Raw genomic sequence first — 25,377 nt, forward strand, 5'->3', positions numbered from 1 at the left:
TCTCTCTCTCTCTCTCTCTCTCTCTCTCTCTCTCTCTCTCTCTCGCTGGATCTCAGGCCATAAAGGAACGTCAACTGGTTGCTTCTCAGCTTCTCTGATGTAGCAGGTTTTCACCCCCACATCTGATGTTTGAGTCTTTGTTGTCAAATAGAACCATAAAGACTTAGTTTAAACTTACATATCACAGCATGGCAGAGCCAGAGCTGTGAGACCTGAGTGGCCAGCAGGGGTGTTGACTGTGGCTCTGTGGGATCACAGCCAATAATGTAAATATCAGGAGATTCATGTGTAGCTGCTAAGCCGACAGAAAACCATCAGTGGTTTTCTGTGTACATGCACACGGATACACACACAGGCCAAAAGACAACTTGCAATGTCATTTCTCAGACATAGCCTACCTTTTCGGAGACACAGGGTCCCTCACTGGCCTGGAGCCTACCAAGTGTGCTAAGCCATCTGGCAAGTGAGCTCTGTGGAACGGCCTGCTTTTGTATCCTCGGTACTGGGATTACACACGCATGCCACCGTGCCCGGCATTTTTAATTTCTCACGTTGATCCTGGAATATCAAACTCTGAGCAGGCGCTTCACCTTGCCCTTCCTCTATTGTAGGTTCTCTTTAACAGTGGCATCACTGCCAGAAAGGGATTAGTTAAATACATCTGTGTTCTTAGCCAAGCAGAAGATTTTAAAAGATGTTTTGTTACAGAAGACAAGATTCAAGGGGCATATTATTTTTAGTGAAAATAAAAAAAAATATAGAGACCATTCAACTGAAAAGAAGAATTTGAAATTAAGATGGAGATTGATGAATTGGACCAAATAAGTCTTAACTGAGATCTCACAAAATCTAGGCCCTCGATCTAGGAAGATAGAGTCACCATTTACTGAGACAGAATGGATTCATGGAGACGTATGTAATACATTTGTGCTCAGGCTCCCAAATTAAATGAACACAGGAAACAGCAATGCATTTAACAAAGCTGAGATTAGAAGTCACAGGACAGAGGCAATAAAAGAAATGGGGATTACTGGGTGAGGCAGGTCTTGCCAGATCAGCCATGTATACCTAGGCTCTTTCTTTGATCATGGCTCGTAGTAATTTGATGGCGGTTCCTTCAAACACACGGATGCATCCCTGGGAACACGGCCAACTCTCCTGACAGCTTGGAGTTTCTGATTCCGATTTGGAAGTTTTTGTCTGTCAGCTCTGGCTTTCCCGCCATACTTTTAAATGGTTCCTGAAGCTTCTGGTTAATGGGGTTCTAAGCAAGTCCACTCATGTGTCCCTGGCCTTGCCCAGGAAGTCAGAGAGCCAGGCAGGGTTGGGGCCAGTAACGTACCTGCCAGAGTCTCTGAAGACTCTGTTCACAGTGACACTGTCATTCAGGAGACAGTGAACACTAGTGGCCAGTTGAACTGTCATCCACAACCAAAGCCACTGCACTGAATGCTGTCTTCTGCATGACATGTTTCTCACACAAACAACAAACTGTTGTCCCCACTGTTGGCCTTCGTGGCACCAGTCAGCTGCTGGCCTCCTAATCTGCACAGCTGTGGCTTCCCCATGTTGTCATGGAACAGATTGGACTGTCTTAATGGATCACTCTCCAAGGTTACAATTGTCAAGTGAGACCCACCTGCTGATTCTGATTAGCTAAATTAAGCTGTGTTACAGCAGAACTGGCTGATTCGTTATAACGGCCGGGAAATCCAATGCAGATTGCCGCATTTGTGGAGCACATCCAAAGCTTTGATGGCTGATTTTTCGTTCTCTGAACGCTGTACTCCAAATATGGTTTTATGACCTACTTAAGGACACTGTTGGGATGGTCAGTGGGATGTAATCGTGCTGCCCCCCGTATGATGGTGGTGAGTCAGAGCAAGCCGTGTAATGCGTGGCTTATAACAGGCAGTGGTGTGCCAGATTCAGGATGAAATTGGAGGACTCGGCTTTGGGTAGCAGATGTCAAGCCCTACCCAAAATCCCAAGAAGATTTCACTCTTGCATGTTGTCTGAAAGAATGTAGGCTTCTTCATGAAAAGGTAAAGCTGCAGACAACGCCTGACCCTGAAAGTCACTCAGTTGTGCCTTCATTTAATAAAGTCTTTGTGATGGAACTGGCTAGGAACCCTGTGTTCAGGTGTCCCAGTGGACTCATCCTCTTTGGGCAGACCTCTTGTGTCCTGGGGTTTGGCCTATCAGCTGCTTACTGCAGTTGATCAAGGTGACATGCAATTCCTTCATCACAAAGTTGTTCAATAGTGCAGGTGGTAGCCCAGGCTAGCCCGGGCTTCTCTCGATTACTGGGATGACCTTGTACTCATAATCCTCCTGTCTCTACTTCTCCATCATCATGCCCCCTGATCACAGAGGTGCTTATGTTCAAGTTTTATTTATTGTTATTGTATACGTGCATGCATATATTTTGGAAGTATAGTGTGTGCCTGCCGAGTGCTCACAGAGGCCAAAATCAGGTACAGAATCCCCTAGAGCCAGAGTGACAGATGGTTGTGAGTCACCATGTGGGTGCTGGGCACCGAGTCCCTGCTCTGTGCAAGAGCGAGAAAACACACTTGGAACCACCGAGCCGTTTCGTGAGCCCTGATCACAGTGTTCTAAGGCATCTCTGAAACGGGCCTGTGTGACTCCAACCGTTTGTGTTTTTTCTAATTTTTAGTTTTGACAACGCACGCAGATGCCTTTGCCAGATGTTGTATGTTAACCAGGAGTAAAGAGAAATAATGAAAGGAAACAAGGTTAACACCATAACCGTTGGCTCCAAAATACTCTAGGATGTAGAGGTGTTTACCAAAGTACTTTCTATAGTTGGAAATAAATCAGAAAATGGCCGGATGCCCAGCAATATATACATTATGGCATGTCTATGTAACTGAACAATGACTGACATTAAATTCTCTGCAAGGACTATTTACTGGTATGGAGAAGGCCAACACAAAACCAGAAGAAAATCAAAGGTGCCGAGCTGTGTAGTTGGTGTCTCTCAATCTGCCCACAGTAGCCTATGTAGAAAGAGGGAAAAGTGAGATCCGTCACCGCTGAGTGACGGACACAGGAATAACTTCAGTCTTACTCTTTCCTGCCTTTTCAAGTTCTTCATAGTGAGCCCATACTGCTTGAATGCCCAGAGCAAGACGCACATTTAAGGCAGTTGGAGTAGCTTTGGTATGAGATGTACTGTAGCACTCTGTACCCTAGGCGTCTCCCACCTGCCCACTCTGGAAACAAGTTCTGGTTTCTCTTCCTGGGTTTATTTCCAAACACCCTCCTTCCCTCCTGGGTCAGGGCAGCTGTAGTCTCACACAGACGGGGCAGGAAGCCTGTCGTCACCCTTAGCATCTACATTTACACGTTTTGTTTCTGGACCAGTCCGGAATACAACCTAAGATTGTCAGCATCACACCCTCATCATCCCTCTGTGTGTCCCACCATCACCCTGGGTGATGAGCAGCGGCTTGCTTTCTTGGTTTCAACCCTTTGTTCTTGTGGTCCAGTTCTCCATGTAACAGCCAAGGTTGGTCAACTCAGGTCAGATCATCTGCTCTACTGTTAAAGATCTCCATTGCACAGGAAGTCAAGGGACCCACGTGATTCATGGCGGCCACCTCCCTGACCCGAACGCCTACTTGCTGTCTGCATTAGCTTTCTGGAGCACACAGTTCTTATCATTTCCAGCCTCAAAGCATCTGCAGTGGCTTTTGCTTATGTATCTCTATGGCCAGTCCCTTTTCTTCACTCAACCAACGCCTTTTCTCAGTGGTGCCTCTGGCGGCTCTCCGTTGTTCCCAGGTGTGCACACACAGACACACACACACAGACACACACACAGACACACACACACACACACACACAGACCCACACACACAGACCCACACACACAGACCCACACACACAGACACACACACACAGACACACACACACACACACACACACACACACACACACACACACACACACACACACACACACAAGCAAAGGAGACCCAGACCTAGAAGATACAGGCTTGGAAGTTCTCATTTAGAGGGTCTGTGTTTAGAAGGTTGTGGGCTTGGCTCTGCCACTGGGATCTGTATTAACTTACAAATCCCAGACATCAGTGTTTTTCTTCTGAATCTGATAGTTCCATGGAAAGAGGTATCAGGCTTCTGAGATGTGTGCATGCCTTTCTGTGTTCTCAAGAGAGGCCTTCGCTTGCCCACCTAGAACCAATTCAAGCTCAAAGGATCATTAATACGACGACTCGGGGATTTTTAAGCATCACTGTAATATTTTTGCTGCCTGAAGTGGTCTGGGTTGTGTATGTCTCCTGCCTCTCATCATCTGCTGCCTTCTCTGCATTACCGAATGCCACTTACCCATGCATGCATATCAAAGTACAACATACGTGCCTGGGTATGTAGCCCTGGCAGCATCCTTACCATAGAAAAGAAATAGTTCATATTCTCTCATTTCATTTGAAATTACGGGTCTAACTTTATAAAATTCATCCTTCAGAGCGGAAATGAATGGCTGTTTTCCCACATAATTCTAAACTAGCATTAGGGCTACAGAAAGTAATCATTTTCCAACAGGATGTATTTACTCTCCTAATAAACGCCCACTGCTAACTTGATAACCTGTAGCAGAGTCTGCAGCATAGATATGTATCGGGGTAATCCCATACTCAGTCATCATGCGGTAAGGGACATTTCGGCTCCTCGAGATCTCATTCGATGACAGTCTTCCCTTTTCTCTCGTTCAGCCTTTGCAGCTCGACTGTGACCACTGCGCCATAGTGTCCAATTCAGGTCAGATGGTGGGCCAGAAGGTGGGCGAGGAGATAGACCACTCTTCCTGCATTTGGAGGATGAACAACGCCCCCACCAAGGGCTTTGAGGAAGACGTCGGCCACGTGACGATGGTTCGCGTTGTATCGCACACCAGCGTTCCTCTTTTGCTAAAAAACCCTGACTATTTTTTCAAGGAGGCAAGTGCCACCATTTATGTTATCTGGGGCCCTTTCCGCAACATGAGGAAGGACGGGAACGGCATTGTGTACAACATGCTGAAAAAGACAGTTGATAATTATCCGAACGCACAGATTTACGTGACCACGGAGCAGCGGATGAGTTACTGCGATGGCATCTTCAAGGCGGAAACTGGGAAAGACAGGTGAGTCCTCTCTGGAACAGCCTCGTTGACCTTTATTGTCTTTTATGGTGAATCTTTGCCGAGCTATCAAATGAACAGAGTTATTTTTTTAAACCAATTGCTACATGGTTTTGATTATTATGATGGCTGCAGGAGCCGACAATGAGGTCCCATTAATTCCACCCACACTGCCTTCTGTGTGCTTCGTTTTAATAGTTTGAAGCTCCGGGAAATGGTGGAGAGTTCTCCAAAATGTCCTTAGAGCTCTTCCTATGTAGCTCAATTTGTTACTGATTAGATCGGATATTTGGCTGAAAGGGGACATCTTCACATTCTCTTTCAAAACAGAAATACTTAGGAATCTCAGGTTTTTAAGCCATCTTAAGTGAGAATTGTGGCTCCCTCTGCCTCCTGGAAACCAGAGACAGAATAGACTATTGATCCTCTAATATGACTGCACAGATCCACGCATACCAATAGCCCTGTGATCTTGAACACCACATTAAACAAAATGACACATTGGCATTATTTATTTAAAATCATTAGCACTTGGATTCTTAACGAGAAATGAAGTATAAATATATCCTTTGCTCATTTGTTCAAAAACCAACCTATGTTTTGGTGCATACACTTTTCTCTCCCATTTCATAAATCACTGTGCCCACCTTCTCTGCTCAAGGCAAGTTCCTCTCGTTCTCCTCGTCCCCATCTTCCACTTCCTCTCCTGGCTCCTTCAGGCAGCTCTGCTGTCTGCTGGTTCTCCTGCCTCTTTAGAAAGACAATTACAACAAGCGAGGGAAGCAGAATTACAAACTGATCAATCTTGGCTGATATTCATAAATATAGCACGCATAAAGAATTGCTGAAGAAGATCCGGAAACCTGTGCCTGAAGTTCTAAATTATATGTGGATTTTGCTTATTTGTGCAATACTCTGAATAAATTGAGCTTCAACTGTAATTGCAGTGCTAACAATCTGATTTCCTTAAAATGCATGCCTGTCTTTGACTACTCAATAGCATCGAATAGAGAGTTGTAGCTATTGGGCCATTGGTGGTGGAGACTTGGGATTTGCTGTCTCCAAGTGTAATTTCAGTGTTCATCATGCGCTAGAAGTCTCGACAGGGACTTTTTCTGGTCTGTTTTTTTTCCAGTGTCCTATCCCTCACTTCCATCCTCAAGAGTACCTTCTTTAGTTTCTTAATAAACAGCATACATTATATTTTATCAATACATGCATACACACATGCACACAATACATAAACACACAGACACACATACAACATTCAGGTGGACCAATGGACCTGTTGATATTGTGGACTGATTTTCACTTAACATGTCTTCTTAGCCCCTAAAATGCAGTTTTGATAGCATGAGTCTCTCCTCTGCAGGAAGAACCTCAAAGATGAGATCCAAATCGGCATAGCATAGCCAAAGAGACAGGCAGATCTGGTATTTGCAAGAATTGTACTCGTGAGTAGCACCATTCTGTATGAGTACTATTACTGTTCTCCTGGGGCCCCAGAAACCTCTGGTCTCTCACTAGCCCCGAGCAATGCAATTAATTAGACGTATTTGGTTTTTCATTAGAGCTATCCCTTAGGGTACCCCCTGGTTACAATGATAAGCCTGAGGGTCATTTGGGGGTATCAGAGAAGAGCTAAGTGTGGTACTTGTTCGTGGTGTTTGAATCACGTTGACTTTCTACTGTGAGCTTTCATTGAGACGGCAGTGTTGCAGAGGATGCTGGTGGAAAAGAGTGGAGAAGGGGGATAGCATCGGGAGGTTGTTTTCTGTGTCCGTGCTGAGTAAAGCTGCTTCTGTGGCGTCAGATTGGCAGATCTCCATCAATGGGGGGTCTCTAAACCTGAAGTTCTTTTAAAGGTCATTTGATTTTATGGTACAGTTTCGCTTCTTTGGTTTTCCCTTCCTCTGTTATTTCACCGGCTACTGCCGACAGGATGACTAATGTCTACAGGTTCTTTAGAGCTCTGCAGAAGGGAGGACAAATAGAATTTGACTGGTCAGTGTGTTGTTGACCAAAAATATCCATCTCATTATGGTTTGAATCCAGCCCTGCTTGTGCCGAATATAATGATTTACCACGGTTCTCTGCACACAATGACAGATTTCAGTCTCTCTGAGTGGGTAGATGTTTGTTATATACTCACATGTACACACATAAAAACTGTAGGTGGAACCCTGGTGTTTCCTTTGTCACTCTCTGCCTTATTTTTTGATACCTGGTCACTTATTGAGCCTGAAGCTTCCATCTTAGCTAAGCTGGCTAGACAGTGAGCTGCCAGGGACAGTTGGGGCCTTATAGACACTCAGGGCCCTGCTGGGCTTTCACATGTGTTTTGGAGATTTAAACTGAATTTGGTTTTGAATCATGGGTTTGTACACATTGTGCTGTATTCACAACCTCAACAATATCTTCAAATGCTGAGCCCGGTGGTCTCATATTCTCTGTAGAGCCAGGCCTCAGCTTGAGGAATTACTAACTTGTGACCCATCTTAGTCCAGCTGAATTGCACACACTTTCTCCTTCCCCGAGTATAATTTTGAAGGGAACCTTAGCCTTCTCTCTATTCTGTCTTTAAATATTTTACTGTGTATTTTTAAAAGACCAATGTAAGTCTCCACATCCTACATGAAAATGCAAACACTTCCTCCACATGATTGTGTGTATCCTTGGCTTGCAATGGTCAACATTGTCCCATAGATGTACAAGTTGTACATATATTTTAATTATTAGTTCAAATCAGGGTTGACATACGGTCCATGCATTATATGTGGTGTATTTCCTCTGTGTACTTATCCATATAACTCTTTCCCTACACCACTCCTCACTGAAGAAACATAGCCACCTGGGTTTCCTACCATGTAGTTAGTTTTATTAACTTCTCATGCTATTTCTTCAACATTGGTTTTTATGTATTGAGGTTGACTGGGTTCAGATCCAATTAATATTTATTTCTTTGCCATGAGCTCCTTGTGATACTTGTAATCACATGATTATACCTAATATATGCTGACTACTTGTAGTGATACCCGAGAGTTTTCTCTCTGTGGTAGGAACCACTAGTGCTGTCTAGAGGCAGGAGTTTATTCGGGTTGCAAAACGGTGGTGTTAGATCTTTTGATTGCTGGTGTGCTCTGTAGAGAGAGACTTGCCCTCACGTGGTTACCACCAGACAAAAGACTGACTGGCTCTGATGCATTAGTTTCTTGCTTGGCATCCTCTGAAGTGACCCACATGTTCATAGCTTCCCAATATTTACACACTGACTAGCAGTTAAGTGTATCTCAAGTTTTGTAATCTATTATAAAGCATGATGCATGCTCCGAATGTCTTATTTTAGCCTGTGGGTGTTCCTCTTCAAATTGGCTTTGCCTGCTTTTGATGCATGAGAGGTCATGGAGAGCTTCCCTCCTTTCTCGGATTGTAGGTACTTCAGCACTTACCTGCTGCATCCCCCTATGAACTTGTATTCAAACATTCTCCAAGGAGCGAGCGTTGATTCCTTTTAGTTGTTAAATGAATATAAACCATGGTATTGTGGTGCTTATTATTACAAGGTTGGATCTTTGTTTCTCGGCCTTTAGAGTGGGCAGAGATAAACTATAAACAATGCATGCTGTGTGCACTGTTTATAAATACGATCGTCATGATGTTCAAACTGAGTCTTTCCATTCTAACTCAGGCCCACCAGGCTTTTATCTTACCATGCATGTCTTACATCCATGTCTTCTTTTTGGCAGGCTGCCAATCAAAGATCCCAGGAACAGCATTGTAATTAATCATTTGCTTTATCTTGCAATACATAGTAAACTTGGAGTAACGGCAGATCAGCTATGTGATCACTGCAAGCCTCTTACGAGTACTGTGTACCGAAAATGTTTAAATGGCAGGCATTTGTGCCTGACATGTAAGGCCGCATCTGCTGGATGTGTGCTGGATAGGTCTCCCCAAAGACTGCAGTATTTTCCTCTTTAGTGCTGTTGTGTGCACACATAGTTGCAGACTGAAAGGAGTCAGGAGCTAGGGGTCTCCTTTAAGTTAACTTTTGTTGTAAAGCTGTTTCCTTTCATTCAATTTTGCTTTCAAAATTTACCAGCAAGTTCTCATTTTTGTCTTTGTGTATGCTTGGTGTGGGGCTCGAACTCATGGCCTTAGACCTGCCAGGCAAGTACTGTACCACTGAGATAGCAACCCTGATCATCATATTCTAATGGAGAGAGCGTATCACTGGCAATTTACAGCCTTGAAATGTCATGTCACTGATTGTTAAAATGATTTTTGATAGAAGCATTATTAGGTTTAGTTCCTGAAAGAAAAATATTTCTCGATTCCTTCCTGCCTTCCTTCCCTCTCTTTTTCTTTCTTTGATTTTTTTTCCAGTCTTCAAGTTTCTTTTGAAAATACAGCCTTTGGCTGATGAGACGGCAGTAGAAAAATATGCCTGTCTCCAAACCAAGGCCCACATTTGATCTCTGGGGCCCAAACTGTGGAAGCAGAAAACTGATTCTTGGGAACTGTTCTCTGACCTCCACACACTCACCCCATGGTGCGTGTGTATGCATGCACCCGCAACACAGATAGACAGGCATAGTATTTTCATGTTCCCAGAGCTTTCTTCTCTTTCTGAAGGGACTCCTGTTGGAAATGTGTATTGCTGGAAACAGTGCTCAGACGCCTTCCTTTCTTGGGATGATCCTAGACTAACCCTTACATATATTGGAATTCTTTTCAAACCAGATGAGAAATCATTTGTTCTCATATTAGTTACTACTGAAAACTCTGGCTTGTGAGTGAGCATGGCCTGTGGGGAGTCTGGGAGCTGGCACAGAGGACATTTGTTCATTCTCTAGAGTTACCAGATTGTTTGACAGTGGCCACCCTTATGGCTTTGTCTGCTGAATGTGATTCTGATAAACAAGAATTATGAATTCTGTACATCTTCCCTGCCTCCCAGAAACCTTCAGAATGAAAGGTTTTTATATTCAAAACATTCTGACCAAAATGTCTCCGTGCTGCCCCTTTGAATGATTGGTATGCATCAATAAGTCTGTCGTGCTGGCAGCCAACGCTTACCCTAATACATCTTAAGACAGAATCCCCCTGGAGGTACTGGGCTGACAGTGGCACATGGTCCCCCTCCCCCTGAAGGATGAGAGTATGTGCTTGGCATGCACAGGTGTGTGTGTGGGGGGGGGGGGAGTATTAACTTCCCGGAAGGCCACAGGCCAATCGTGAGTGCTGTTCTGTAACCTCTGGCAGGTGGGCAATTGCTGCTTGCTTCCCACTTCAGAAACGTATTGGCAGATGTACACACATTATTTAATTAGCTAATAATTGAGAAAGCTATCATCACTATTAAAAGAGCAAAGCTAATTCTGGGCTGATAAAGGACTCTGAGCTGCCCCAGATAGGTCGTAATTAGTGACAGCAGTGTGGCTCCGCCTTTAGGGGTGGGTGAGATTAATGAAAGCTCGGAGTGAATGGAACTGTGTTTCCCAATGCTCCTGCCTCAGGTGAAGAGGGTGAGGAAAGAGGGAGCCACTTTGAAGTACCAATAGAAGGCTGAAGACGTGACAGCCGTTGTCAGGGGGTACTGAGAGCATGGGACGAGGATTTGTATATAGCAAGTTCTCTGCTTCACTCCTTTCTGATAGAGCTCTCCATCAGCTTCACCCAGTCTCTGGGAGAGAACGAGAAATCAGAAACGTGTTAACCCTGATGGGTTGGTCCTCTTAACCCTGTGTGTTGACTGTTTCCTTATCTAGCCAGAATCTGAAGGGCAGCGTGGGTTTAATTCTTCCAGCTGGGTGATTGTTGAAATTTTCTTGGAGCTTGTATTATTTTGAAAGTTTCTTCTATTATTACTCTAGGGATTAAATTGGCTCACAGCCCTCGGGTTGGCAAACTCACAGTAGTTTGTTTGTTGAGGGGCTTTATATCTCCTCTGAGGATCTGGGGTCCTCATGAGCTCTCCCTGCACTGCACAAGGCGAGCAGATTCAAAGGACACAGAGTGGCAAGGAGGAGAGTGCAAACAAAGCTTATGAGGCTGAAGAAACGAGCCACATTGGCCCAAAGAAGTGGTAGCCTTGTGTGTGCTACTCCAACGACAAAGGCGTCAAGCTGTTCCTAGTTCTCAATAAATAACTCCGAACCCCAGAAAAATCGGGACTGAGAAGAGAAACCAGGCAAAGTGGAAGAAGCCTTGGAGTGGAGAAGACAGTGTAAAGCATCAGCTTCCTCTTTGTGTCCTTTGGAAGACTGTCATTGGGACCTCCCTCTCAGCACCTTTTCTGCTGGAAGTGGAGTTAGTGGTTCCTTCCCCAGCTGATTCACTTGGCAGAAATACTGAATTCATACAGCAGTTGGGACAGACCTGTTGGACTCCTGGGTTACAAAAGTATAAGGAGGTACCCAGAACGCTGGCTTCATGCTAACCAGCATCCAGGCACAGAGACTTCCATTTCCCATTATTAAGAGGCCTGTGTTAGGCTCCGCGGTAATGCACAAATGCTTTGGAATGGAAAATCCTGTAAAAAGAAGCCATCTCTTCAGGATAGCAGGGTAAGAGGGACGCTTATGATGCTTCAAAATAACTGTACTGACCTCTGTGTGTTTAAAACATGCATACACACACAAGCACACATGTTCATACACTCACGTACATAAACACACACACATACTTAAACATACACATATACACATATGCACACATACACACTGTAGGTGGAAGTTTCCTGTCTTGGAGCCACTCAGTCCCAAATACCCAGCAATAGCTTTCCAAAATAATCACACAGAGGCTTATATTACCTAGAAATGGTCAACCAATAGCTCAGGCTTATTAATTAGCTCTTACATTTTCAGTTAATCCACATTCCTTATTCGTGCTCTGCCATGTGGCGACACCTTTACTCAGTATTGTGTGTTCATCTTGCTCTCTCTCTGTCTGGCCAGCGTCTCCATATTCCACACTATTTCTTCTCATCATTCTTAGTTTCTTTGCCCTGCCAATACTTGCTGCCCGGCTACTGGATGGTCAACATTTTAGTGAACTGATTTGAGTGACAGATCTTTACAGCGTATGAGAGAATTACTCCACAACACACACACATATACATATATACACATACATACACATACACACATGTACTCATACACACACACATACATACATACATACATACCCATATACATACTTACACACACACATACATATATACACATACATATACACACGTACTCATACACACACACCTATCCACATACATACATACACATATACATACTTACACACACACACACACACACACACACACACACACACGAAGCGTGTTGAGGGTAGAGATTAGGTTATCCTAAATGTCCATGGAGACATTGTGCTCAGCACTCCTTTCAGCACAGTGACTTCTGAACACTGTTGTCAGGGTTTCTGTCCTTCCTGCCCAGTTCCCGCAATTGTTAAGTCCCAAAGAAATCACACAGAGGTCTACATAGTTATAAACTGATTGGCCCATTAGCTCAGGCTTCTTATTAACTCTTATAACTTATGCCTGTTATTCTTGTCTATGTTAGCCACGTGGCTTGGTACCTTACTTGGAGAGGCAGTCACATCTTGCTTCTTCTGTGGATGGGCCAGGACTGTTAAAAACAAAAATACAACTTTCTTCTTCCAGGAATTCTCCTGTTCTCATTGACCCTCCTCTACTTCCTGTCTGGTTGTCCCACCTATACTTCCTGCCTGGCTACTGGCCAATCGGTGTTTATTTAAAATATAATTGACAGAATACAGACCATTGTCTCACACCACCTTCTCAGTGCTGACTTTAAAGGTTATTTGTGATAAACCTTATCTCCACAGTTACCTCCCTCTTTCTGTAAGTTGGATTTCTCCTGGCCTTGTATTTCTTTATTTGCACTGTCTATCTCTCATCAACACTAGTTCACCATTAATTAAGATTTGTGAACTAGGAACAAACTTTCTCTGTATTCTTTTAAAAATAGAGGTGAGAACTGAAGAGTTGGCTCCATAGCTAAGATCATATATTGCTATTGCAGAGAACCTGATTTCCTAGAACTCACATCAGATGTCTCTCAACCAAAATGTCTGCCCCAGGGGCGTCTGATTCCTTGGAACTCCAAGGTTACCTGCACTCCCATGCATATAGCCCCATACACACACATATGGGCACATAATTTAAAGTAAAATAAATCTTTAAAAATATATACAGTTTGTTTTGATTTTTTTCATTAATCATGTTAGGCTCATCTGTACTTCTAGAGTGTAGCTGCTCCAGCAGCCACTTCAGAACACCTTGCAGCATGCCCAGGATGCTGAACTGCAACATCTCGGTGCTGACTGCTTCCTCCCGGGAAACACCTGTCCTCCTGGTTACAGAAATACTGTCCTTTGAATTAGACTTCCTGGTGCAGCTTTCTTCCTGAGTAAACAGTTGATAGTCCAGGTCAGCATAGGCCTTCCCTGACTTGAGTGTACATCCTCTTGAATGTTGCTCACTTTACATTGTGCTATTTCAATTGCTTGAAGGACAGCATATCATTCACAGTTGAAGAATAACTGTTTCCTAAATAACTATAACCTCCCTGAGACAGCGTGGAGAAGGCTGGTGGTTATGGCCATCTCAAGAGTAAATCCATGTGCTTTTCACTGTGCCCTTCAGCTGAGGGACTCTCAGGTGTGTCAGGGCTCAAGTTCACCTCAGTGGCCGCTCACTTCCCCTCCTCCATCATTTCCACTGCCGTGGCTACAGTGTGCTACTGTCTGCCTCTCATATGGGTCCTCTGCCTTTCTCAAAAATCTCCTTTGTGCTTGTAGAGATGCTGCTTCTGCTAATGGCCCTTCCTGCATCACAATGTGCACAGAGACAGGCCAAGTCAAGTGCTGCCTCATTCATGAAACCTTTTGTGACATGCCCACATCAAGCTCTTATTTCCTCTGTTAACTCATAGCTTTTGTGGTCTTTTCTATCATTGAACCATTGGTGCATGTGTCTAAGCTCATCAGGTGGTCCACAAATGTTGAGGGGAGCTGTGGGCCTCTTCCCACAGCCCGGCTCCTGGCCGCTTGGCTAGCTTATACCCCGAAATAACAACACACAAACTATTCTTTTAAACACTGCTTGGCCCATTATATCTAGCCTCTTCTAGGCTAACTCTCGCACCTGGACTAGCCCATTTCTAATAATGTGTGTAGCACCCCAAGGGGCGCTTACCAGGAAGATTCTAGCCTATGTCCATCCTGGGTTGGAGTTCATTGTGTCTGCCACGGAGAGGGGAGCACAGCCTCTGAGCTCATTTCCTCTTCCTCCCAGCATTCTGTTATGTTTACTCCACCCACCTATGTTTTAACCTATGAGGGCCAAGCAGTTTACTTATTAATTAACCAGTGACCTTCCTCCATCACACAAACACCTTAGCAGGGTACCAGCTCTATATAGTTGTTTCTTTAAACACCATGATAGACTCCTGGCTCTAATAGTCATCCAGTAAATATTTAACAGATGAATGGATAGTAAATGGATGCATGTGAATTCTCCCCAATCCTTTTGAGGACCAGAGACAGCTTAGTGGTAGAGAGCTTGCCTGGTGTGTTCAAGGTCCTGGGTTCAGTGCCCATTACTGGAAATAAAACCTAAAATTCTTTGTTTATGAAATACTAGTGAATTTCAAAGCAGTTTTATGTTATATAGATAGTTCCCAGCAATGTTGAATGGATAAATTGTAGGGCTGGATTCTGATAGCAAAGTTTCCCCAGATCTATTCAGAGAGACCACCCGTGCTCCGTCTACCAAAGGTTGGCAAATCTGCTGCCTTGTCCAGGGTTTCATAGCTGGACGCTGGGCTTGTAATAAGTCACTGACAGATCCATTCTTCAAAGGCAGCATTCTATTTTAGTTTCTCACCAGTGGGAAAGCACCTTCCAAAATTTCACTCACAATTCTCTCAGCTGCCAGTTGCTTCATGAACAGACCCAGTTGGAAAATCTGAACCCACCAACACCCTTGATCCTTAGGTGGCAAACGGAACTTCCCTCCCACAGCAGAAACAAAAGACCCGAGCAGAGAACCAAAAACCTCTAGCAAAACTGTCTGGCTTCATTTGCCAGCTTTACATTTTAGTTCTCTTAAAACACACATACACACACTTTCTTCTTTGATAGGAAAGCTATAAATTATTATACTAGAAATACTTTAAATATTGAGCCTAAAGAAAAACTGGCAGCCATATCTTCTAGCACCTGCATAAATGCTTGATGAGTTTGTGACCCACAGTTGAAGAAAAATGTTGAAAACATTTTTTATATATAATTCAGATCATGCCCCTCTTTGGCTGAACCCTGTGATAGCCCTCTGCTTTTATATTTCTAAAATTTTATTCATATTTTCCTACCCCATTTCACCTTTTTAGTTTTAGTTTTTGAGATAAGTCTAATCAGGCGTAGAACTTGCCAGGTAGCTAAGATGCCCTTGAACTCTTGATCCTCCTGTTTCTGGGTCTTTGGTACCAGGGCCATGGGTGTCAACGGTACACTCAATACCTGTGGGCCTAAGATCAAGCCCAGGGCATCGTGCATGCTACACATGTATTCGACCAATGGGGCCACATCCTCAGCCAAGGTCATGCTTTCCTGGTGGCTTGCGATGTTTCTGTTGGAGACCTGGTCCCCTTTTACCTCTCTGAGCTTTATATGTCTAACTTAACACCTTGGTCACTTAGCTTTATCATCTACCACAACTTCATGCTTATTTTGGGTGCCTTTGCTCTAGAATGCTGCCAGGATGCTCTTTCTCCACGTGGTGCATGGCCATCTGTTTGTCACCAACTCTGTGAGTTGATCACATCATTTGAGACAGAAATACAGACTTCATCTGTCCAGCATGCCCAAGTCTTACCCTGTCCCACTTTTCCTAATTTTACCTCATGGGCTTTTCAAATCTGCCGTGTTCTCTAATGTATTCGTGTACTTCATTGTTTATTTCTTTTGTGTATATCTCTCACTAGGATATACGTTCCTTATGGGAAGGGAAGGGTTCATTATTTTGTTCAATGATACAGACTGAGGACCTCAAATAGTGCAGGTTGTATAGTAGATGATACTACTTTTCTTTGTGCTGGTGAATGACCTAGAGATGCACAAACATGAAGTGGCTTAGGTGGTTTTGTAAAAATTGTTTTTCAGGGTCCTTCAAAGTAGCTGGACAGCAAAGCAAGAGTTTGCGGCCTTTCAGGAAGAGCAGCAAACACATGCATAGAGCATTGTGTTCTCAAGGCAGAGACCGCCTGTTTGGAAATACTGGGATCGCTTTCCATTCTTTAGTATATGGTCTTATAGTCGAAATGTAATTGGCCAGGTGGGCTTAGTTGACCAGCAATCCAGTGAGAACAGCAAAGCTCTCTTTCTTACCTGGAGAACAGTGGACTCAGGCCTGCAGCTTACATAAGGGTCACCTGGAGAGCTGTTCTCTCTCTCTCTCTCTCTCTCTCTCTCTCTCTCTCTCTCTCCCCCCCTCTCTCTCTGTCTCTCTCTCTGTCTCTGTCTCTGTCTCTCCTCTCTCTCTCTCTCTCTCTCTCTGCTAGAGTATCCTACTTGGCATTTCTGGGGGAATGCACTTAGTTCTCTCTCTCTCTCTCTCTCTCTCTCTCTCTCTCTCTCTCTCTCTCTCTCTCTCTCTGCTAGAGTACCCTACTTGGCATTTCTGGGCTACACCTCAACTCAGACGCTGTGCATTTCTAGGAAATGGCCAAGCAGTGCTGTGCACGGCCTAGAGCCACACTCTGAGAGGGTCTGTGTCAGAGAAGGATCAAGCCACATTTAATTATTTTGGCTACATTTTGCCCCTTTCATTGGTGTCATGTTCTGAGTGTCTTGAATTCGTTTCTGTGATAGTTTCGTGGAGGGAGATCCTCAGCTCGGGACTGAATATCCCTGCAGCACTGCATTTTCTTTGCCACTGTCTCAAGCTCTCGCCCCTCTGCAGTCCTGCCAGACGCTGCTGTTCATTAGCGCGGAAGAGCGGCACTCCATCATTCTGGATAGACTAATTACCCTGTCCCGGCTCCGAGCGAAGCGCCAACCGTGGGTGTGCGCTTAGGCTACTGTTGCTTCCCAGTTTTGCTCTTTGTTTATTTCCCTAACAATGCCTGAGCTCATCGTTGTCTCTCTGTCCTGTGTTCCTGTCACATTGTGTCCCTTTGAAGTTCAGTTGGGCACCATTCCATAGAGGTGACCGGCTGGGCCTTACCTGTCTCTGTGTGTGTGGTTTCTCTGTTGCTTTAATTATCCATATTAAGGATACTTGAAGTATATCTATGAATTTAAGATACCAAATAGCACTTCATTGTCTGATTCGCCCAAGCGGATGAGGAGGGCCCTTCCAGTGTTGTCAGCAAAGCCCAGCCTATTTTCTATGTTTCATATTTTTCCTTATGGAGTCAATGAACAGCATTTTTAAAGCTTCAAAAAGCAAGACAGTGATGCAAGGATGGGCAACCTCTTCTAGAAACTATGAACTGGTTAAAATTTAGGGTCTGAGTTAGGCAGTGATGGTGTACACCTTTTATCCTAGCACTTAGGAGCCAGAGGTAGGTGGATCTCTGAGTTCGTGGCCAGCCTAGTCTATAAAGTGAGTTCCAGGACAGCCATGGCTGTTACACAGAGAAACACTGTCTCAAAAAAACATACCAAAACTTAAAAACACTAACATAGGGTCAGGGAAAAATCTGTATATTAAATATTCAATAAGTAGACTAAAAACAGTTTTCATTAAAATAAAAACCATACTGGATAAATCATACAAAGGCTCAGTTGCATGTGCAATGCTATCTCCTTTTGTGAACAGGTCATTTAGTGTTCCCAGAATGCTTCTCCGCATAGTTGAATATTGAACGTGTGGGATTTTCTTGAGTTTGCACTGATTAGAGATATGAGGGGATATAGTGGAGATTTTCCAGAAAGGCTGACAGGCCTATTAAGGAAGTTCTCGTTGGGAATAGCTCTCTGCCCATGAACTCTTTATGAACCAAGTTGTTCATATCACTGTTCTGCACTTACTGTTGCATATTACTGTCCCAGCCTAACCGTTCATTGCAGAAGAGCACACATGAGCTCCCCAAAGAAGCGCACGAGGCATAGCCAGTTCTCCAGCACATGGTTATCTTAGTTTTTCTCTGTTGCTATGATAAAATCCTTCTGCAAAAGGCAGCTTTATTTTAGGTCACAGTTCAAGCGATAGTCCAGAATGGCAACAGGAACGTGAAGTCTCTGGTCACATTACAGCCACAGTTGGAAGGGGAAAAAAGCAATGACTGTCACAGGCTAGTGCTTGCCTGGGTTTTTCCACTTTGTACAGTCCGGAGTCCCAGCTGGGAGCTGGTGCCACCCACAGTGTGAGGTCCTCCTCCCTCAGTTAGTGCAAACAAGATAACCCCCCAGAGGCATGCCTGAGGTTCATCTCCCATGTGATCCTCGGTTTTGTCACTTGGACTGTTGACACTATCTACCGCCATGTTCGCTGTGTTTCTGCTGTGTTTCTAAGTACTGGTCTGCCAGGCTGTAACACCGTCAGTTTTATTTAGGGGCGCATCCATTTCTCTTGCATCAGTGGCGCACATTTTCTTGTTTGTTCTCCATGGGGGATTGTGATGGATCCGCCCCTTTTTCTTCCCTTTGCCTTCATCCTGACTCATCATGACCACCCCACCTGGATTAGGGGGAGAGATCTCCAAAGAGTGAACCGTTTGCCACTCGGTCACCTGGAAAGAAATACATAAAGTATGACAAAGTGGAAAGTGCCGTAAAACTGGCACACCCTACTTCCTTAGCAGGCGGGTGCTTGGTGGGCAGAGAGCTTCTGGTGTCTTTGCTGCCAAGCACATTGTGGGTGTTCAATGAATATTAAATAATAAGAAGGATTTCCTAATTATGACGAGCGTTTTTCTCCATTAAGCAGATGGTGCTTTGTAGGAGCGGGCCATTATTTATAAGTGTGACGCAAGGTTCTGGCAGTTGTGTGGGAAACGTGGCTCTCACTTCGGTTACTGATTATAGGCTGCAGCAAAGTTTCGTGTCCAACAGCTTGATCAATGTTAATGTTTGTTATTTAAAAAAAAGAACCTTGAATAGAGAGATGGACTTTTTGTGTTCTTGTCTGTAATCTTAATGATTAATAACCCTCAGCTATAAAATCATCCCTTGTAATGCGATGTAAAAGACATCTCGGAAGGCAGCACCATGTGAGTGCAAGTCTCACCCCCCCCTCCCCCTGCTTTCTGCCAGCAGTCTCCTTTCAAGTCCTTGGACTGTCTCTTTGCAGTTACCTAAGGCTCGAGGTACATACCTCTGCTCCTCTCATGGCTCAGAGCCGTAGCTGAAACCTCCCTGGAGCTAAGAAGTTAATTAGGTGTTCCCAAAATACACCCTGTTTTATGATTTTGCACATCACCACGGCGAAAATAACCGTCTCATCCCGTCAAGCCATGTAAATTATAGTGAGCGGGATGATGAGCAATTCTGCCTTCTTTGGAGCAGTTCATTTTGTTGTCAGCTCATCCACATGTTCAGAAGTCACACGCTAGAGGCATGACTTAGTAGTGTGAGCGAGGTTCGGTGATCAGATGTGACTTCCCTTCTTAAGTCTGCTTCCTATAAAGGGTCTGTGTAAAGGAAGCGTTCAAGAATATACACCAAATCACAGCATCTGCTAGGAGCCGAGGCAGCTGCGTGACTTCTCATCAGAGATAGAAAACATCCTGTTCACTGACATGCCCAGGCTCCCTCACCCACACATGCTCCTACTGAGCTCTCTCCCCCCCCTTAGGAGGGGCATCTGGGTGTGAGATAGGCAACTCTGAGAGTAGCTTCGCCCATGCCTATTGCAAACATCTTTTGAGTACGCGTTCCCTGGGTGATAAGTGAGTGTCAGACCATGTCCAGATGAAGAGGAGCTGCTGATGTTTGAGACATATTCTCTGCCCTTACCAGGATCTCTAGAGGCTCTGGCATGTGTTGGCAGGCTCTATGCATCCAGTCTCACCTCTTTGTTTTTAATATTTATAAATAACACACTCATCAGGATGTCAGTAGGTAGGAAATGAAAGCAGCCCAGAAACCCAGCCAAGACCACGCACATCCCGGTGTGAGTTAAAGCAATGCTGACCTCGAGACTGTGCAGTGTTCTAGGGGGGAAAATAAGTCTTATGCCGAAGTCCAGGCTCTGCCTCACTGATGGACAATCCATGGGCTGGGGATTGCGTCTGAATTCCCCACAGACCTGTTAGGAAATCAAGACCGTGTACTTCTAAAGTCTGGAGTCTGCCCAGAATATGAGCTCATAAATATGTTAGCTTATGATAATGCACATGTTCCTATTTTAAAAAGCATAGTCTCCATAATTCAATATGTCCAGAGCACCTCCAGGTAGCGACAGGATTTTTCTCCTTCGTTTCTCTTGGGTGTTGATTCAAATGTCATCTTGTCAGAGAACCTTCCCTGGCAACACCCTTCACCACCCTCTCTGTAACCCGTATACCGAACTCCATTTTCCCTGTCACTACAGTGTGACATGTTACAATTTGCTCTTACCAGTCTACCATGTGAGACTTTTTTCCAGCAGCACTTGATGCTGCCCCTTCTCAGTGCACTCGATACACAGCATCACCCAGGTGTTTAGCAGGAACGTGAGGCTTTGGCGGATGCTGACTCATTAACATAAGGACCAGGGTCTCTTAGGACTGGAGTAGAGCTGGTCTCTAACCTAACCCCTCTGGCATGCCTTGGGAGAATTTACCATGGCGACACTTATGCTTTGAAAGGTGCAGTCTGTGAGACATGACATATCTGTTAATCAGCATTTGTTTCTGTTTCCATGCATCTGAGACAAATCTAATTGCTATCAGAAATTCTGGTAACCAGGGAACATATATGGAAATGATAGTTTTGTTAAAAAACCTGGAAAGCAAATGTTTCAGTGAGGTTCTGTATTGAGAAAAAAAAAAAGATTCCTGCAAAACTTCCTGAGAATTCATATATAACTCGAGACTCTCCATTAACAACTCTAGTGGGCGAGGAGAAAAGGAGGTGGCAGGGGGAGCTAAAAATGAGTCCAGCACATTTATTTTGTGGGCAAGAAAACCTAAGATTAAGGCAAATTTAGTAAATTTCCCAAGATTCCCTGCATTTTTATGAGGCTTCCCTCCCTGGCTCCTCTGAATGCCAGACTGGTACCATGCTTGCTGGCTGCTGTGACTCCCCAAAACTGAGTTGACACCTCACCCGCACAGTGTTTCTCAGTGTGTTCCCTGCTTTCTTGTGAAGGATATCCCACTTCCTCTGCTTAGACAATCTCAGAAACTAGATCCTGGGCTTCTGTGGTGTGCCTTATATATCAATTTCTGAGATCCAGTGACCTATTGTGTGCAAGGATCCTTGAATTTGCTGTTCTGGGATGGAAGAACAAAAGCTTTAAATCATATTATCAAATAATTTCACAGCATATTTATAGAGGGCTTGGTGGTTTTCCTCAGGGAAAGACACTAGCCATTTAAAAATAGAAGTGTGTGTGGTTAGTTTTCTGTCAACTTGACACAAACTAGATTATCTGGGAAAGGGAACCCCAAAGGAGCAATTGCCTCCATCAGATTGGCCTGCGGATTAATAGTTGATAGGGGAGGTCCAGCCCATTATGAGATATGTGCCACCTCTGGACAAGTGTGAAGACAGCCTAACCAAGCCCATGAGAGCAAGCCATAAGCAGCATGCCTTTATAGTTCCTGTCTCTGCTCTGTTTGAGTTTCTACGCTGGCTTCCCTCAATGATTAACTGTTATTGGGACGTAAATGCCAGATAAACCCTATTCCAGAGCTAACAATGGCAGTTGGCCATAGGGTAGATAAGATACGCCCTTTTGAAAACTTGAATTTAAGCCTTTCCAGTTCTTTAATTTCTCCCAGAAACCTTGAAGAGTACAAGGTACCAGGCATATAGCCTGTGGTGGTTTCAGTCAGAAGCGTCACCAAAGGCTTATGTCCTGCTAGGGACACTGGTTGTAGATGTGATGGAGCCTTTAGGAGGCACAGATTTTCTGAAGGAAGTTCTGAGGACAGGCCCTGGGCGTTTGTACCGTCTTCCTCAGGCCTGCTCTATCTCTCTCTGCTTCCTGTGTGTGGATGGAAGAGTGATCAGCTACTTCCTGCTTCTGCTGCGCTCTGTGCCTTCCCACCACCAGTGGGCGCTATCCTTCTGGAACTGTAAGCAAAAATAAACCATTCCTCCCCTAGTTTGCTTTTAGTCATGGCATACCGTCACAACAATAGAAAATTAACTGATATGTAACCCCATTTTCAGGATGTAGTAATAGGAGCGGCGGGGTTGTGTCCCGCCACCCAGCTCCGCACGGCTAGCTTTACCCGAAGTAATTACACAGACACCAGTCCACGGGGCCACAGCGGACCTCACAATGAAGTAATACAGCTCGCGAAGGCCGCGTACCATCGGGCTGGACTCATAAACCTCTGGTGTGTCTCCCAAACACAAACAGTACGATCCTTTACTCAGAGACCATGGAGGGGGCCTGCTGCTTCAGAGAGAAACGCTGCTCATTGCTTTTGGTGGGATCCATATCCGTCATCATCTTTGGAGAGTCTTAGCAGTTCTTGCCCCCGCCGCCACTGTTGCGTTTACTTGAAGTTCTTCTTACCCTTCACCATCTTGAGAGACGAATCAGTGTCCATCAGCGTTTTGCTTCTTCTAACACAACCCTGAAGTTGTTGAGCCATTCAAAAAAATTCCCAGAAATGGCTTTGTGGGGTTTTAATTTAATTCTTGGCATGGTGAAAACTGTTTAAGACATATATCAAAGCGCAGGCTACTGAATATTTTATACCGTGGGAACTGTGTTAGGAAAAAGTTGAGGACTTAGGGCCACAAAGGAGCAAAAAAAAAATGAGGGAGAATAGATTTGAGGAAACGTTATAAGTCAGAATTTCTCATAAGAACGTTCACATCGTGCGTGTTCTCCGTCTTGCAAACTGCGCCGTGGCTGTCCTTCTCCTGTGCACGCCGTGTCGCTGCGATTTTCGTCATAGGAAATGGGGGCATTAATAACTTGGTCTCTGTGGACAGATCGTAATAGGAAACCTTATAAGTAACTGCCCACTAATGGGAAAATTGAAAATATGCACTGAGTTCTTAATGGTCATAGTGTAGCCATTAAAATTACAATTATGTCACGACGGAAGAACTCATTTTGTATTAGTTTATCTTTGCATAATGTTAATAGCTAATGAAAGTGTGACAATGGTCTCTAATTAAGCCTGGCAGCATTTCTGCGCTCCATATAAACGGGCTCTAGTGTGCTTGCAGTCATGTGGTGGGGGCATTAGTGAAGTTGGGGTCTGTCTCTGGTAGAAGGCTTGCAAGGTGTGAGACTCGGCCTTGTGAAACGTTTGTCTTCTGATGAATGGAATGGCTGCCTGGGCCGGACGGACCTGACTGAGAATTCTGTGCGGAGAGAAGCACCGGAAGAGGCTTTCCTCCCCAAAGTGAATACGGGAATGTCACCTCCAGCCTTGACAGGGAAGCTGGAGACACAGTATCTACGCTGGCCTCATTTCCCTGCAGGAAGGCTCTGCCTGTCCACCTCTCTCACGCAGCTGTCTCTAACAGCCCCGGTTATCTTTCTTCCTCAAGCATTCATTTTTCGTGCTGTGTTGCCCCAATCCCTGTACAGACTTGGTATAGCTGTCTATTTTACGTCTGGTTCTGGCTGGCCACCTCCACCCTGCTCTGCAGAGTACATAGTGTACACCAGATCTCAACAAACATTACCTGTGTGAACGCCAGTTTTGCAAGCACTGGGAAGCAATAATCAAAAGCCTTCTTGCGATTCCTGGAATGTGCCTGAAGCTGCGGTTATACCGAGAAGTAATGTTTTCTAAGCTTCTTCCTCATAGGGGTCTTGTAAAATCGCTTGGCAGAATCGCTTGGCAGAATCAGGCACTGTCCCCTCTGCCCTGAACTCAAAGGCCTCTTCCTTGAGGGAAATGTCACTTGAGCAGGGACTTCATGAGCAAGGACAGACCAGCAGGGATCGGCATCAGTCCTGACAGCTCCTCTCTTGCTGCTGGCTATCAGATGCTGCTCAGTCCCCCCTTAGGATGGACCTGGCCTCGCCTTATTTCTATAGCTCATGCTACTCAGCGTCCAGAAATAAAAGCCAGTGAACACCAACTGTTAGTCTCCCCCGCCCCTAACCTGGGACGCCGGGGCTCGTGACTGTTCATAGGCGCAAAGCTTTTTCTCTCCTATTGCAGTGGATGTGAAGAGCTCCAGATGCAACATTTGGTGATTCTTTTTAAAACAAATTGAAGGCTGTATAGATGCAATTAAAATAAAAATTAAATTTCAGTTAAGAAATAAAATTCCTGGCAAATTCAACTGATTTTTTTTTTAAGCTCTTAATATAGAGACAGATTTATCACAGGTTCTCCCCCTGTCTGTCTCTCTGTTTTTCTGGTTTTCTTTTTCAAAGACATCACACAATTTTCTATTTAATCGATTTTTTCATGGAAATCTATTGCCACATTTTCATCTATGCAGAGAGAGCTGCAAATTAAACAGGACATAGGGATAGAATAAAAAGCTGACCCGTCTGTAGCATCTTTTGCTTATCTGTTTATTAGGGGGGTCTAAGTTTATATTTTAAAGATTTTCAAGATTCATCTCAAAATTCATCATATGATAAAGAAGAATTGCATGACTTTCCTGTGTTCCCATGTGCTTCACCTCCTGGGCTGTGCTCACATGAGCTCCTCTTCCTAGGCTGTGCTCATATGTGCTCTGCTTCCCAGGCTGTGCTCACACTCACAAGTGCTCCTCCTCCCAGGCTGTGCTCACACGTGCTCCTCCTCCCGGGCTGTGCTCCTCCTCCTGGGCTGTGCTCCTCCTCCTGGGCTGTGCTCACACATATGCTCCTCTTCTAGGGCTGTGCTTACACTTGCTGTGCCTGCCGTGCTTGCTCACATGAGCTACTCCTTCTAGAATGTGCTTACACTCACACATGCTCTTCCTCCTGGGCTGTGCTCACACGTGCTCCTCCTCCTGGGCTGTGCTCACACGTGCTCCTCCTCCTGGGCTGTGCTCACACGTGCTCCTCCTCCTGGGCTGTGCTCACACGTGCTCCTCCTCCTG

General features: G+C 44.7%; 1 protein-coding gene across 1 annotated transcript in view; it reads left to right on the forward strand.

Annotated features, from left to right (window-relative positions):
- The window catches only part of St6galnac3 (ST6 N-acetylgalactosaminide alpha-2,6-sialyltransferase 3), a 450,344-nt gene that overhangs the window by 272,779 nt on the left and 152,188 nt on the right, over window positions 1-25,377 (forward strand). The window contains exon 3 of the mRNA XM_005357471.3: window positions 4,763-5,172. Coding sequence (XP_005357528.1) covers window positions 4,763-5,172 — 410 coding nt within the window. The remainder of the gene's footprint in view (window positions 1-4,762; window positions 5,173-25,377) is intronic.

Source organism: Microtus ochrogaster, chromosome 21 (assembly GCF_000317375.1).
Source record: "Microtus ochrogaster isolate Prairie Vole_2 chromosome 21, MicOch1.0, whole genome shotgun sequence".
Classification (NCBI taxonomy): Eukaryota; Metazoa; Chordata; class Mammalia; order Rodentia; family Cricetidae; genus Microtus; species Microtus ochrogaster.